The sequence below is a fragment of the Oryza brachyantha genome, chromosome 1, assembly GCF_000231095.2.
Source record: "Oryza brachyantha chromosome 1, ObraRS2, whole genome shotgun sequence".
NCBI lineage: Eukaryota > Viridiplantae > Streptophyta > Magnoliopsida > Poales > Poaceae > Oryza > Oryza brachyantha.
In genome coordinates, this window is record NC_023163.2 from 9601305 (window position 1) to 9616862 (window position 15558).

Genomic DNA, 15558 nt, shown 5'->3' on the forward strand with positions numbered 1-15558 from the left:
CTACCATGTAAAAAGAGACTTATCTATGCTCATTGGCTCATTGCATGTTCTTACATTCTTTTCTAAGTAACAATCAGGGGGAATGGTCTTTTAAGAGGGAAAGGGTTGTCATTTTAGAATTATAGTAACCATTATAGTCACATTACCATCACTAGAGGAAGAGGGAGCCCCCTAAAGTTTCAATAAAAAAATATTGAGTAAATAAAAGAGACAATGTTTTCGCTTCAACTCAAGGCTAGCAAAGTGTCCCATGAGTCGGGAGTATTGTGCTTACTATTTACAAAGCTCACTATGACCTAAGGGCAGACCTAGAAAAACCATAGAAGGAAAGGTAATGGAGTATAAAAGAGGCTCTAAGTGCAAGATTGGCAAGCCATAAAAAATAAAGCTAGTAATATAAAAGAGTAGAAGTGGGAACTAGTTTCTTATTGGCTTACATTTTCACTATCCATTGGCTCATAGTTGATCCTCTTCTCTCGCCCTTTGGGTTGAGGGTTTTTACCATCAACAATGAAGAAAGGACAAGATTTATCCCTACGATGATCCTTTTGTACCCCTTTACCCCAAGCATAGATTCCTCGAACACCTCAGAGTCATGGAAATATAGATCTTATATGTTGGCTTTAGGGATGCTTGAATATAGTTCATGGTATATGATATTCTTTCTTTAATTCATTTTTTCTATGTAGATGATATCTTGATCTAGGAGTTCTTTCTAATGCATTGTTTGAAAGTAAAGCCTGGTAATTTCCCAAGGAATCAAAGAATCCCTTCTCCAAAAGAGACATTAGTTTGGTTTTCAGTTAATCTAATAGTTAAACATAAAACTACACAAACCTCTAATCCAAACTAGTTTGTCTAGTCTAAAGGGTTGATTACACCAATGAATGACACATAATGTTCCATATGAAACCTTATCCTCATAGGATAGGTTCATATAAAGTGAGAACAAATTTAACAAAAATTGATTGATGAAACGAGTAGTATTGTAAATAGTGTTAAACATACTTACATTTTGGTATAATATCCAAATTTTTAGAAATGCTTACATTTTCAAACAACAAGAGTAATTTCATTCCAAATACTTGAAAAAAAAAGGTATAGATGAACCTTCAAATAGCATATAAAAATATTCCAAATCTACTACGACCTCATTTGGGTTCTGAACTCCAACTCTTAACTCAAAACTCTCTTCAATGTGACATGGACCTATAAGAGCTGGAGAGCAGCCCAAAACTGTTTGGCTAGCCTGGTCAACTTCAGAATGACTGAAAGAGAGGTTAGGGAGTAGGTTGATAATAATACCCTTTTGACTTATGCCTGTGACTCCACGTGCACCGCCAATGTCACTACTACCGATTTGTTCATCATAAATGAAGGATAATATAGAGAGATAGAAAGAAGATGAGTGATAACTTTGCATAATGACATAAAAAAAACTTAAAGGAAGTTGGTCTTCTAGCGTTGAGTGTAGTTATGAATCAGTAAAAGCTCAGCTATACCCTGTAGTTAGTTCATTTTTTAGGAGCAACTCCGCTAACTCTGTCCCCTAATAAACTAGAATCTGTACAGATTGATATAGCTTTGAAAATATAGGTAAGTTGGATTTGGGGTTGAGCATTGCTAAACTGGGCCTAAAGGCTCCACTACTTTGGAAAGGCCAATATTGGGCCAGGGCCGGGCTTCTATTTAAGGACACCGACCCAGCCCAGCCCGGCCAGCACCGCCCTAACCGAAGCCGCCATATAAAACTGCGACCCCTCTTCCCCCGATTTCTCTCGCGATTCCAAACTCGGATCTCTCCCGACCCTCTCTCTCTTCCCCCGCCCGACCCCGCCGGCGTCCGCACCTCCTCCTCTGATCCTCCCCACCCGCCGCCGCCGAGGCCCGCTTTACCCTCCTGCCACCACCGCGCATCCACCCCCTCCCCCCCTCCTCCTTCCCCGCCTCTCCGTGGTCTCCTCCTCCCGCAGGTTGGCGCCGCCACGTCCCCTCGCCTCACCGCGGCCAGGGAAATTTTTGATACGCCCCCGTGATTGCTCCCGGCAGCAGCAGCACCGCGGTCGCTTCAAGGTTAGTATCGCGTCTTATTAATTTTTGGGTGGGGGTGTGGGGCTTTCGCTCCGTAGATGCTCGCGGAAACGCCGGGACGCCGCCTTCTCCGGTTGTGCTTTGTTGTGATTAATGCTCGTTCGTGTGATTGTTTATGTTCAGGTTTCGTATTATTTGCAGGCTGAGATTGTAGAACCACATAGCCCGTTTCGTATAGGAATGCGTAGAAGAACTGCCAAATTGCCATGCTAGGGTGAATTCTGGATTTAGATTTAGGTTTCCTTCTTATCGCTTCGAATTATCGTTAGACTGCGAAGTTCCCTGTATTAACTAATTTATCTCAGTCAGGAGAGTTAGTTGTGTGAATATGGAGCGTTTAATTTATCAGGCATTGGGCATAATTTATTTTATTAGTTTCATACCTGTCTATAGAATGCACCGAACATTTATTTTGTTCCAGTAATGATGTTCAGAAGGCTTCAGACATCAAATTTCCTTCACCTGGGTGGCTCCGAGTTTTAGGACATGCGCAATTCAATTATATGTATTTGAGCCAAGCACAGGTCGGGTATTGAAAGGGCTGTATTTTCTGTCCTGAGCTTAGGGTTTGAACAGGTCTGCTAATCTCACCTTGCTGGCTAACGGGAGAAACGACCAACATATCATGATAAACTTGTAGTCTTGTACAAACATAAGATGAACACTATTTCTCCTCTGACATGTGTCTCGTGCAAGCAGTGGTGTATTCAGATGCTCAACATATCAAACAATAGTTCTAAATTCATTTCATCATTGTTGTTTTTGTTAAGGATATGCAAATATTGATTGGCTACTAGATTGGTATTCTGGATATCCCTCCTTATCAATCTCCCTAAAGATGCCACTCTTTAAACAAGGGACCTAATCCCCTATCCTAATCTATTCATACATGGTTGAGTTTCCCCTTGCTACAATGTTATGTCCTTTTCTTACATTTCACCAGTTGACACAAAGTCATGCTTTGGTCACCACTACAATCTTCGCTCTGTCAAATGCTCCATGTGATCAATCTCCCTAATTATGAAAATGTTCCATGTGATGCTTCTTGTCCTTTATATCATGGTTGTAATGTTGATGTGATCTGTATACCTTAGGATAGTTGAAGCCAAAATGAGCTTGAAAACCTTCCCACTATCATGTGATGATGATAACATCTTTATAGTCCATGTGTAAACTGTAAAGATCTTCACTGGAGTTTTCCAGGTTACTAAAATTAGTACAATCTCATTTTCTATGGATACATTTTCTATGAATGTACTTATTTTGAAAATACAAATACATCCCTGTCTTGTCTAGTTAACTTTTGCTATAGTAATAGCGGTTGGATTTTTTTATATTCCTTTTCAATGTTTGTCTGCTTGTTGGTTAACTTACTGCATATAGGCGTATTCACTGATTTATTTTTGTAATTGTAAAGTAACAATTAATTAGACCGTATAAAGCTACGGATTTGGTTGTTGCATTTTATGCAGTATTGCTATGTTAATTTCATAATTTTCATTACGCCTGAAGCTGTGAAACATATAGTTAAATTGTTTTTTAACTTCTCTAAAGTTCTGAATACTGCAGTAAAAAAAGTGACTTACTCCAAACTGTTGAACTGTATGGAGATGGGAATGACCCCAGAACAGATCTATGGACAAAGTGTGTATGTTCCAGCTGCAAATACCTATCCGTATGGTTATACAGGTAAAAATATGAACCATCACAGATTGCTTTCTTTCATTGGATGCATTCTCTCTCTTTATGCCATCAGATGGTAATACATTCAATAAATGCAGAAGTTGGATCACCTATTGAATGGTATAGTAATCAAAGCTCTTTAGGATATGATGGCCAAGACGTTTATTTTCCGGTTAGTACCAAATGACACATTTCCTTGATACTTCTCTTTCCTAGTGAGCTTTTTTACCAAGTTTGTTTGATTACTTCACAGGGTTTTCAAACTGAAGGCACACAGTGCGTGTACTATGCGGCCACTGACAATGGATCTATTCACCCTTCCTTCAGTCCTTACCCTATAAATTCTTCATTCATAGTCGACGGTTCATATCTGCCCCAAGAATATGTCGCTGATGCTAGTGACCAAACACGCCAAATAGTTCCCTCATCCTATTATGTTCCAACAATTCTTCCTTGCACACCTGATAATGTTATGGGAGGCACATCCGCACCTCTTCACCCCCCAAATGTTGCCTTCGTTCCTAGTTTGCCTGGCTATAATGCAACATCAACAAATCACGATATTGTCACAAATCCACCTGCACAATCTACTATTGTCTCAAAGCAATTTCTGGATCATATGAGTGAACCCAAGGTTCAATTGCACAATCCGGTTCCACTGAAGAAAGAGCTGGCAAATGGTTCCTTAATGCCTGTTAAGCATCCTCATACTTCAGTGTCACAGGTAGGCAAATCCATATGTCCTTGCAGGGCTTCTGTTAGTTGACTTGTAGTCCTGTCTTTTGTCTGTCACTATGCTTTATTTTAGGGTTATGTCTTCTGTATGTTAATTTAAAACAATTACAGGGTTTAGCATTGTCTTCTTCTTCCCTCATAAACTCTTATGAAATGAAAAAAAATTAGAGCAACATGTTAGTGCCTTTGAATCTGTACTTATCGTTATAGTAGGTAATGGCTCTATATTGTGGCCAAAGCATAGTTTCTATCTTAATTTAATATGTATTACTAATGCAAAGTTCACTAGTAAATTCTTTTCTAAATGATCAGGGTCCTTTTTTATATTTTTTTTGAAAGTCAACACATTAAACTATACTACAAAGATTTGCATGCTGAAAGATAAAAACAAATCTAATACTCCATTTCAAATATAGGGCACATTTTGTTTTGTTAGGACAAATGTTTGACCAAAGATTACTCTATTAATATATCATTTATGTTTGACCAAAGAGCAAGCTTTTATAGCAATTTGAAAATCCACACATGGCTAGTATTTTTTTTTGTTAAAAGGGGAAAAAAAATCCTGAAAGGCTGTTTGTCTTTCAGTACTTGCTGGAAACTTCTCATATGTTGTTATTCTCTGTGCTTAATTGCTTAGGTTTGTAATGGGATTTCTTCCCTTCCTGAGCTGACAATTCTTGTACTAATGATTAGGCATCTACACATCCTTTTGCAATATCTTCTGCCAAGCATTCACCACAGGAGAAATTGTCTGCAAACAATCGCTCTGGTTTTGCTGGATCCGATGTTCAGAGGTGGGCTGCAGCTGAGAAATTTGATCCTATTTCAAATTTGAGTGGCCATATGGTTAGTTCTAGGCCAAACATGAATTTATCGAAGGATGGTGCGGAGAAACCTAGCAGTCAGAAGTCTGCTGCTGCTGCCATAATAGGAAAATCCTACACATTAAGTCTCTCTGTTGGTGATCCAGAAGGGACTATCGTTATACGACCTGACCAATATAACCGTGATGATCTCCGAGTGGACTATTCCTTTGCAAAGTTCTTTGTTATCAAGTCAATTGGTGAAGAAGATGTCCACAAATCAATCAAGTATGGTGTATGGTCAAGCTCTTCTAGTGGAAACAGCAAACTGGACAGTGCATTCAGGGATGCTGACAGGATAGCTAAGAGGAATTCTACCAAGTGCCCTGTTTTTCTGTTCTTCTCTGTGAGTACCTCTAATGATTCAACCTCCGTTTATTCAATGATAACTGTGCTTAAATATTAATTTTGGGATTTTTGTTTATCAGGTCAATGGTAGTGGGCACTTCTGTGGCATGGCCGAGATGGTTGGTCCTGTTGATTTTCATAAGGACATGGACTTTTGGTGTCAGGATAAATGGACCGGTAGCTTTCCAGTAAGATGGCACATCATTAAAGATGTACCTAATTATACCTTGCAGCATATTTTGCTGCGGAACAATGAAAACAAGCCTGTCACACATAGCAGAGATACACAAGAAGTAAGCATTTATGACAAACTACTCTAGGTGTAACATTTTGCTTTACTATTCTCCCTTTTAATATATATATATAGACACGCACACACACACACACATAATGACAATGAATTTCATTTCCTACGTTTTATAAAAAATGATTGATTGCCAAGTATTTTATTAGTAATTTTATCATTGAAGTATGACGTTTTTGAAGTCTTTGTTTCATCTCACATCTTTGTTGCTCAATGTTGAATTGCAGATACCATATGTTCCTGGAATATCTATGCTGAAGATCCTTAAGGACATTAAAGTGAAGGAATGTTTGTTTAATGATTTCATGAAATATGAGGAGGATGAAGCGAAAAGTAAACCTTATTTCAGGAGGTCCAAGTTGAGCCATAATGCTCCAGATTTTGTTCCTGTTGCTCAGCGCAAAAAAGACGTCTCTGATGTTCAGCCACCAAAATCAGGCAATGTACTGATAGACAGAACATCGGAGATACAGAACATGTCAGTGAAGCCACTGGTTAGTAATGTTATCAAGCATCAGGATCCATGCCTACAAGTTGTTGAAAAACAAGGGATCGATGATGGTAAAGAAAACGGACATCAAGAGAAGTGTAATGTCAAGCAGGCTAATGATAAAGTGGTGAAAACTGTAACTAAGCAGCCACAGGCATCAACTATGAAGACAAGTGTGGATGGTAAACAACAGTATTGGAAGAAGGTTGAGATCCCTCGTCAAAACACTAACCAAAACACTAACCGTATTCATGGCTCATCGATAGCACCTGAAAATAATCTGAACGGATCGGAAGCTCCTGAAAATAATCTGAACAGACCGGAAGCACCTGAAAAGCATATGAGCGGATCGAAAGCACCTGAAAAGCATCTGAACGCAGTCAACCGTAGCTCAGCAATCGTCAGTTTGAAGAAACCGAAAGAGGAAACAATCGTTGCTAAAGTTGGTTCTCTTGCTATCAGCTCTCAGAGCAAGGTGGCCGCTGACAAGAATGCCTCAGTTGATGTCGTGAAGATTGGCTCAATGCCGGTCTTGGTTAACACAGCTAACCTGTAGGTGGAGAGTTCCTTTTTTGTCTCGATGCCTTTTTCTTTTTGCGTCTAGCAGGGCCTGCTCCTGGTATTACTTATCATCATAGGCTGTCTGTGTTCTGTTTAGTGTTGCTCGTCTTAAACGTGGCAAAGAAAATGGGAAAAAAAAGGAAGAAAAGAAGAAAAAAAATTATAGATTCTAGTGGTTTCCTTGTTGAGAAATTTTGCTATTTCTTTTGAAAGGAAAGGAAATGACAATACAAGATATATCCTCTCAAACATTAAGAGAAGAAGAGAAGCAAATGATTGGGGACTGAATGAATTCCCAATTTTGGCAGTTGATTTGCCTTTTACGTTTTCCCTGCAAAGCTTGGCAATGCTTTGCTACGGTTTGCTGCCTGTTTTGTGCTTGTGTAGCTCTTCTTCTCCCAGTTACTCTCTACTCTTTGAGAGATCGTAGACGTTGGCGTTGGTGTTGTATTGCCCATTCAGATTTGAGACGTGCTAGCTACCAATTTGTTTTTATTCTCTAGCAGACAGCCAGACACCGCATGCATCAATCCATCCATAGCTTTTTTTTCCTCCTGAAATCTCATATCAGTTGCGACTTGCGAGTTGAGAAAGCTATGTTTGTAGAGCCTGATGGGACCCAAAGGGGGTGTCGAATTGGTAGCGTGGTACAGTGTTCTCTCTATGTACCCCAGTCGGGCTGTGCCATCAGTTTTCCAGATCTCAGGGACACTGAACAAGTTGTAGGCTGCATAATGTACATGTCGGTCCATATGCTGCTATGTCGCTTGGGACGGTTCAATGGAGAAAAAGGAAAAAAAAAATGGCAATTATACCTGTCGTCCGTCCGTCGGTGCGGCATCCACCGGGGGGCCGGGCTGAAGTTGAGGCCGCGACGCGAGCGACCGCGCAACCTGCGCTGCTCGTGCGGTGCGACGTTTGTGTGTGTTGTGGTTTGGTGCACAGTGCCAATGGTGGTCACCGCCCGCATCTTAATTTGGTCCTCTCATCTCACCTCGCTCATACTTAGACTTTCACGCCGTCCTCCTGTGCTCATAAGTCCACCTCCAACGAGTATCTATAAGCGGGTGGCGGGTGGGTCTAATGAACAATCGGTCGCTGACGAGCGGATCGTATATACCTCTATCTCCTCATTTATATACACACACATAAATATAAATATGTATTTATACACATAAACTTTATACATGTAAACTTTATACACATAAACTTTATACATGTAAACTTTATATACACATATATATACATATATAAATTACATATACATAAAAATTAATAGATATAAACTTAAATATAGAAAAATCTTTATACATGCAAACTTTATACGCATAAAGTAAAAAACTTTATATTCATAAAGTTAAAATTTATACATGCAAACTTTATACCCATAAAGTAAAAACTTTATACATAAAAAATTATAGATATAAACTTAATATAGAAAATATTTATACATATAAATTTATACATGTAAACTTTATACATACAAACTTTATATACATATACACATATATACAAACTTTTCATATAAAAATCTACATAGATACAAAATATTATATACACATAAAAAGTATAGGTATATATAGAAAAAATCTTTATACATATAAATTTATACGTGTAAACTTTATACCTATAAAGTTTAAATTCCTATTTATAAAGTAAAAGAAAAAAAAGGCCGCAATAGCAGGTCGGCCGTGGTTGGGCCGGCAGTGCCGCGCGGTCGCGTGACCCGCGCGCATTAGCCTTTTCGTCTATAAGATATCTTATGATGCACTGTATAATTTTTTAATAGAAAAGAGATAAAAAAGAGATAGTCTCTTAATGTCAACTGAGAATAACTTGTAGGGTCATTTGTCTGCCTGAAGAAGTTATCTTTTAGAATGCTTAGAGATAGTATACTATCTCTCTCTATTGTTTGAAGTGGCCTAAGGTGGTCACCCAATAAAATGCTAGGCATACGATTAATCGTACAAAAATGACCGCACGCACCAACAACAGCGGGGCATTCTTTTATCTTTTACATTCGTCTTTTTCTTCGGTTTGTATTTATACTGTCACAATTTGAATTTTTAGTCTTTAATTTAAAGTTGATTTTAAGGTTTTCACCGATTTTTATTTTTAGTATTGGATTTTAGATCATATGTTGTTTGTTTTTTCTATAAAAAATCCAAATAATCACTCTTTTTATAAAGTTTTCAGTATACATTGACTTCGGTATCAGCGTAACAAAATTCAGATGATCCACTTATTCTCGTTGCCAAGTTTACGTGCGAAGGTTCGAATGACCGTGTTTTCGCTCGAATTTTGTCCAAGGGTATCAGATCAGACCTTGTGCGATAAGAGCAACCACACGCATAAGAGCAACCACAATGTAGTAGAATAGCAGGTAGTAAGCAATAACTATTATAGAAATAGTGAATAACTACTACTAAAATCATAGTAGTACTAACAGGTATAAACAAATAAATAATGTTTTCTTCTCACACATCAAGCTGCTTACTCCTAGAAAACTTGCTATCCTTTCCAAAGTGGCCCTCACCTTACTTCCCATCTTCTTGGAGTGTGTATGCAACTACTACTGGCTGTTACTATGGCCCACACTAATGTCAAATTGAGTGACATACATAGGCCGTGTTCGGCTGCCAAGACTAGATATCTTATCTCCATCTTTTTCACGCGCACGTTTTCCGAACAACTAAACAGTGTATTTTTTACAAAACTTTTCTATAGGAAAGTTGTTTTAAAAAATCATATTAATCTATTTTATATTTTTTTAATAATTAATAATTAATTAATCATGTACTAATCTATTACTACGTTTTCAGCGCCAAATAACTAACCCACTCACACCTGACGAACGGGGCCATAGAAGATGCCCTAAAGAGTTTCCTGCCGGTCGATCAGTCGATTCATCCGTACACACATACTTAAATCGCCGAAAGAGATGTGGGAGGGAAGCAAATAAAAACTGATGGTCACGACAAGATTAAACAAGATCCTGCCACGCCTTGCGCACGGTCCTTTAAATCACTTCCCCCCAGTTTACGCCACAGCTTCGTACAGACAGCGATCAATCCATGGGAGTCGAACAATGTGGAAAAAGAAAAACAAAACAAAATATTTACGAACCAAAAATAATTTATGAATACAAAATTTATATATTAATTTAGAAAGCAAATATGATATAATAAACTACGCTACGATAGAAGTCTTAAAATAAAGATAAATATGAATTTTAAAAATTTAATATTAACTTATAAATATAAACATAAATGATAAGACGTGCTGAATAGGCTGTATATCTGACTGATGCACACGCAGACACATAAATAGTGGTGCCGTGTGCCCCGTTATTACGTAGTATTAACTCTGGCATGCATCCCCACCGATCAAACCGAGACCACACATCATCCAGTAGTAGCATCATAAGACGATCAGTAATATGCCCGTACACGTACACGCCCTCTCGATCGAGCTCTCTCAGTAGCTATCGCCACCTACCATTCTGATCGACATATCAATGCCAAGGCTAAAACTTTTTTAAAAAAACATTGCATCGAATTTTTAGACATTTAATAAAACATTAAATATACGTGAACACTAAAACATTCAATATGGACTAATAACAGATTAATTAGACTCAAAATTATTTCCAACTAAAATCTAAAATTTATTATATAATTAAACTACGTTTAATATTTTAGATATATCACCATACTCATCAAATTGACATCTAGGAAAGACGGAAAAAACCGGGCCGATGCGGCGTCGCCGTTCCGGCCACCGCGCGGCGAAAGCCTCCCCTCCACCAACCACCCCCTCCCCATTATATTTGCTCCACGCAGCCTCGCGCGTACGACGTCGTCGTCCTCACATCGCCACCTTTTCCACCATCTTCTCCTCACATTGACTATTAGCTAGCTAGCTCGGCGACAAGTGAGCTCCCGGAGGTGAGGAGCGAGCGAGGACACACACCGTCGCTTCGCCGCAGCTCCCGGAGGTGAGGAGGAGGGAGACGGTGGTGAGCGCGAGCTTATTAGGTGTACTGTGTGACGGGACGGACGGCAGGATGACGAGTGGGTTGGGGCTGGGGAGCGGCGGCGGCGGCGGCGGCAAGGTGAGCCTGCGGCTGCAGTACTACGTGGTGCTGGCCGGGGTGGCGGCGGTGGTGCTCTTCGCCTGCGTCAAGTACACGCCCGCCGCCGCGGTGGCCGCCGTCGGCGGCTACGGGTTCTGGAGCGGAGGGCAGCATGCTGCGGCGGCGACCGCCGGCGGGTCTAGCACGAGCGGTGCTGCGGGTGGTGGAGGCAGGTCGTCCCCTTCCCCCGTGGTGATCTTCAACTTCGGCGACTCCAACTCCGACACGGGCGGGATGGCGGCGGCGATGGGGATGAACATCGCGCTGCCGGAGGGCCGCACCTACTTCCGCCGCCCCACGGGGCGCATCTCCGACGGCCGCCTCGTCATCGACTTCATCTGTCAGTCCCCTCACCCCCATCACCACCTCACTAGCTACACATTTCTCCAACTTCACCCAGCTCAAATAAATCACTGTAAAAATTGCTCATTTTTCTTAACAAAAAAAAAATTAAAACTTCAAACTCGTGAACACTATAGTAGCTAGTGAATCAATCCAAAGGCAGTTTATTTTATTTCTATTTGAAACTTCTCTTTTGACGAAAAGAGAGAGACTGAGGGAGAGAAATAACCGCTGAACTGAAACTGAAACCGCTGAGAAAGCAAGAGGGGGGAAAGGGACGTGGGAATGGGATTGAGGTGAGGTGAGAAGAAAGAAAGGTGAGGTTGCTACTGCGGAATCACGAGAAAAGCAACCATAATGTAGGGCGTTCGTGCAGCGAAGCCGGCCGGGTGTCCCCAAGTGGTTGTGGGGGCGACATCCAGTCCAGTGCACAAGTTACTGCGAGTTATCAATGCCTGGCGGTCCTTTCCCCTGCACAATCAGTGGGCCTCTTCGATTCGAAGAAAAATTAGGGGAATTAAACTATTTTCTCTAAAATTTTTGTGTTCCGAAGAAATCTTACACGTGGACACACCTTTTCTTTTTGGATGCCGTGGCACCCAAATTAAAATAAAACATTTTTGCACACCACCATATGAATACACATACAGGAAATTAGCTAATATAACATTTATTATATTATCTGATTAGCTATTATATACACATATAGGAAATTAGTCTGCAATCTTTCCCTATAAGAAAGATTGTCTGATTTTTTTATAGCTATTTGATGATATAATGATAAAATTAGCTAATATAAATTTTTTAAAAAATACTTTATAAAAGTGAGACGATGAACTTTATATAGAATTTTTTTATAAAAAACATACAGTTAAAAAAAGCATGTGCGTAAACAGTTTAAAATAATATAGGGATAAGATATACGGACCCAGCCATTACGCTTAAATACATCCTCTAAGGCTGCGTTCGGCATGAGGAATGCCAGGGTTAGATCTTCTGTGCAGAAAACGTAGTATTATATTAGTATATGATTAATTAATTTTTAATTATAAAAAATTGTAAAATAGATTAATATGTTTTTTAAAATAACTTTTATATAGAAATGTTTTATAAAAATACACAGTTTAGTAGTTTGGAAAATGTGTGCGTGAAAAACGATTGAATCTAGGTTACTAGCGGGGGAGTCGAATGGGTGCCTTTCAGCTCACTACCAATCTATTAGAACATGTCCGTATACAGGTAATATTCGTAAAGTCATGCGCTCACGGCTGCACCATCGTTATCCCGAAATCATCCTTGTTTATCACGAATGCAAATCACATAGACGCAAGTACTTTTGTTTTGGTAGTCGTGGATCTCAAGGTTCGAGATGCCGTGTTCATAATTTCAGGACCTAAGTGAAAATGTTATTCTGACAAAATCTCAAATTTATATGAACTCAACTTTTCTTAAAAATTCAGTAGAAATGATCGAAATTTCAAAACGTTTTCTTTTGATATTTGTGAAAACTGGCGATTCAGACAAACATAGGCGTGTTTCAGTTTGGTGATGATAACTCCTACCATGTTGCATATATCATGCAGGCGAGAGCCTGAAGACGCCTCATCTGGGCCCCTACATGAAGTCGCTGGGCTCCGACTTCAGCAACGGCGTCAACTTCGCCATCGGCGGCTCGACGGCGACGCCGGGAGGATCCACCTTCTCCCTCGACGTGCAGCTGCACCAGTTCCTCTACTTCAGAGCCAGATCCATGGAGCTCATCAACCAAGGTCTGTCCATCGATCGATCATGGCCATATTCTGATATATAATTTCCTAGCTTCATTCCACTGAAGAAATTAATCAGTAAGGTCACAGTAACAAAACGATGATGAATAATTTGGTAATAACCAACTACAACTATGATTGGGAGATTAACAGCCTAGACATTTTTTTTCTTTTTTGTGTGTGTGTCGCTTTTGGAGGGAGAATAGTACGGATTATTCAGTTGTTGGGGGCGTAATTAAGTTGGGAAAATTAATTGTTAGCTTTCGGTCGAGCCTCCTTGACTTTAAGCATAAACAAATTTAAGCTACATATCTCCACCAAATTCTCAGCTGGATTCTAGATGAGGAAAATAAAAAAAAAACCATTGATGTGACATTGCACATAGTAGGAAAATCTATCACATGGCCCGCACTTAATTTCTTCAGTTTCTCTGTACTAAACCCATTTTTCAAGTCTCTTCTGCAACCATATGTAGTACTACAAAAGACAAATTACATCGAATCTTCAGGACAACAACGAGATGTAAATGATTAACCGTGCGTACGAAGAGCTACTACTGTAAACACACATGTTAATTCTGACATGACAGGCTCACTGATTGTTTTGCTGGGTTCGATCGAGATGTGTGATGCAGGAGTGAGAACACCGATCGATCGCGACGGATTCAGGAACGCCATCTACGCCATCGACATCGGGCAGAACGACGTCTCTGCATACATGCACCTCCCCTACGATCAAGTTCTTGCCAAGATCCCCACCGTTGTCGCTCACATCAAGTACACCATCGAGGCAAGTTCGTCATCCGATTTGCTGATTAATTAGTGAGAGATCTGATTTTTTTTACGCTTACGTATGATCGAGATTCAATTATTTGATATTCTGATCTATTATCATTGATTTAGATGGTTCCATATATTATAAACATAAATAAAAGCATCAAATTTATCTTAATTCAGTTAGCATACATAAGTGCATAACTAATGACATATGAATTGTTTGATTAAGTAAGTTGGATTAAATTAAGTGGGGGCGATTAACGGCGGTGCGTACGTGCAGGCGTTGTACGGGCACGGTGGGCGGAAGTTCTGGGTGCACGGGACGGGGGCGCTGGGCTGCCTGCCGCAGAAGCTGTCCATCCCCCGCGACGACGACGGCGACCTCGACGGCAACGGCTGCCTGAGCACGTACAACGCCGCCGCGAGGGAGTTCAACGCGCAGCTGGCCGCGGCGTGCGGGCGGCTCCGGCAGCGGATGGCCGACGCCGCCGTGGTGTTCACCGACGTCTACCCCATCAAGTACGACCTGGTGGCCAACGCCAGCCGGCACGGCATAGAGCGGCCGCTCATGGCGTGCTGCGGCAACGGCGGCCCGCCCTACAACTACAACCACTTCAAGATGTGCATGTCGGCGGAGATGGAGCTGTGCGACATGGACGCCAGGTTCGCCAGCTGGGACGGCGTCCACTACACCGAGGCCGCCAACGCCATCGTCGCCGCCAAGGTGCTCTCCGGCGAGTACTCCACGCCGCCGGTCAGGCTCGCCACCCTCGTCGCCGGCTCCACCAAACCCAATTAACTAACGACGACGCGTATCGTACCCTCCATTGATTTGGCGACCGATGCAATTCGAATGCAGAGGATTCGTGAGTGGATCGATCGAGCAGCTACCAGCTTGCTAATCTTGCGGAGCTCCCCTCACGATCGAGAGGAGGGGAGGTAGGGATCGGTGATGATTAGGATCGGCCACCACACTGAGTGTGTTGTTTGTGGGGGGTGGGGCGCTATACAGTAGCCTTGCATATAATCAAAACATGTAACGTGTGTGTGTGTGTGAAGTGTAATTCTTTCAATAATTGAGCAGGAAATTGATGGGAGTGCACAGCATTTTGATTTGCATGTGTATACTTATGCCTGCTCACTTTTAGTTTCATGATTTTAGTTTCATGATTGTGTGTGTTATATACTACTTCTTCTGGGCTTTTTTTTTATATTTGACACTGCTGATTTCTAGATCTATATTTGGTTATTTGTTTTATTAAAAATATATCATTATTATTTTGTTATAATTTATTTGATTATTAAATACGCTTTAAGCAAGGCTGGGGACCGGTCGATAACTAGAGGGCAACACCTCATAGCTAGAACGGTCAATGGAGGCTACCTTCTCATGGGTTGACGAAGTGGCATGTTGGTGGTGGTGGTGGTGGGGTTTGTGCGCGCGTCCGTGTGTTAGGGGGA

At 40.9% G+C, this 15558-nt stretch overlaps 2 protein-coding genes across 2 annotated transcripts; both read left to right on the plus strand.

The window, feature by feature from the left end:
* Positions 1-1836: 1836 nt before the first annotated feature.
* On the plus strand, positions 1837-7385 carry LOC102709215. The gene is made up of 7 exons (XM_006644071.3): positions 1837-2073; positions 3661-3780; positions 3873-3946; positions 4028-4498; positions 5206-5721; positions 5804-6016; positions 6255-7385. Exons 2-7 carry the CDS (start codon positions 3696-3698, stop codon positions 7071-7073), a joined length of 2178 nt encoding a protein of 725 aa, XP_006644134.1. The 5' UTR covers positions 1837-2073; positions 3661-3695; the 3' UTR covers positions 7074-7385.
* Positions 7386-10923: 3538 nt separating this feature from the next.
* On the plus strand, positions 10924-15222 carry LOC102708671 (GDSL esterase/lipase At1g09390-like). Its single transcript, XM_015832994.2, has 4 exons — positions 10924-11553; positions 13139-13324; positions 13956-14110; positions 14378-15222. The coding sequence occupies exons 1-4, from the start codon at positions 11145-11147 to the stop codon at positions 14894-14896; spliced, it is 1269 nt and encodes a 422-aa protein (XP_015688480.2). The 5' UTR covers positions 10924-11144; the 3' UTR covers positions 14897-15222.
* The last annotated feature ends 336 nt before the right edge of the window (positions 15223-15558 follow it).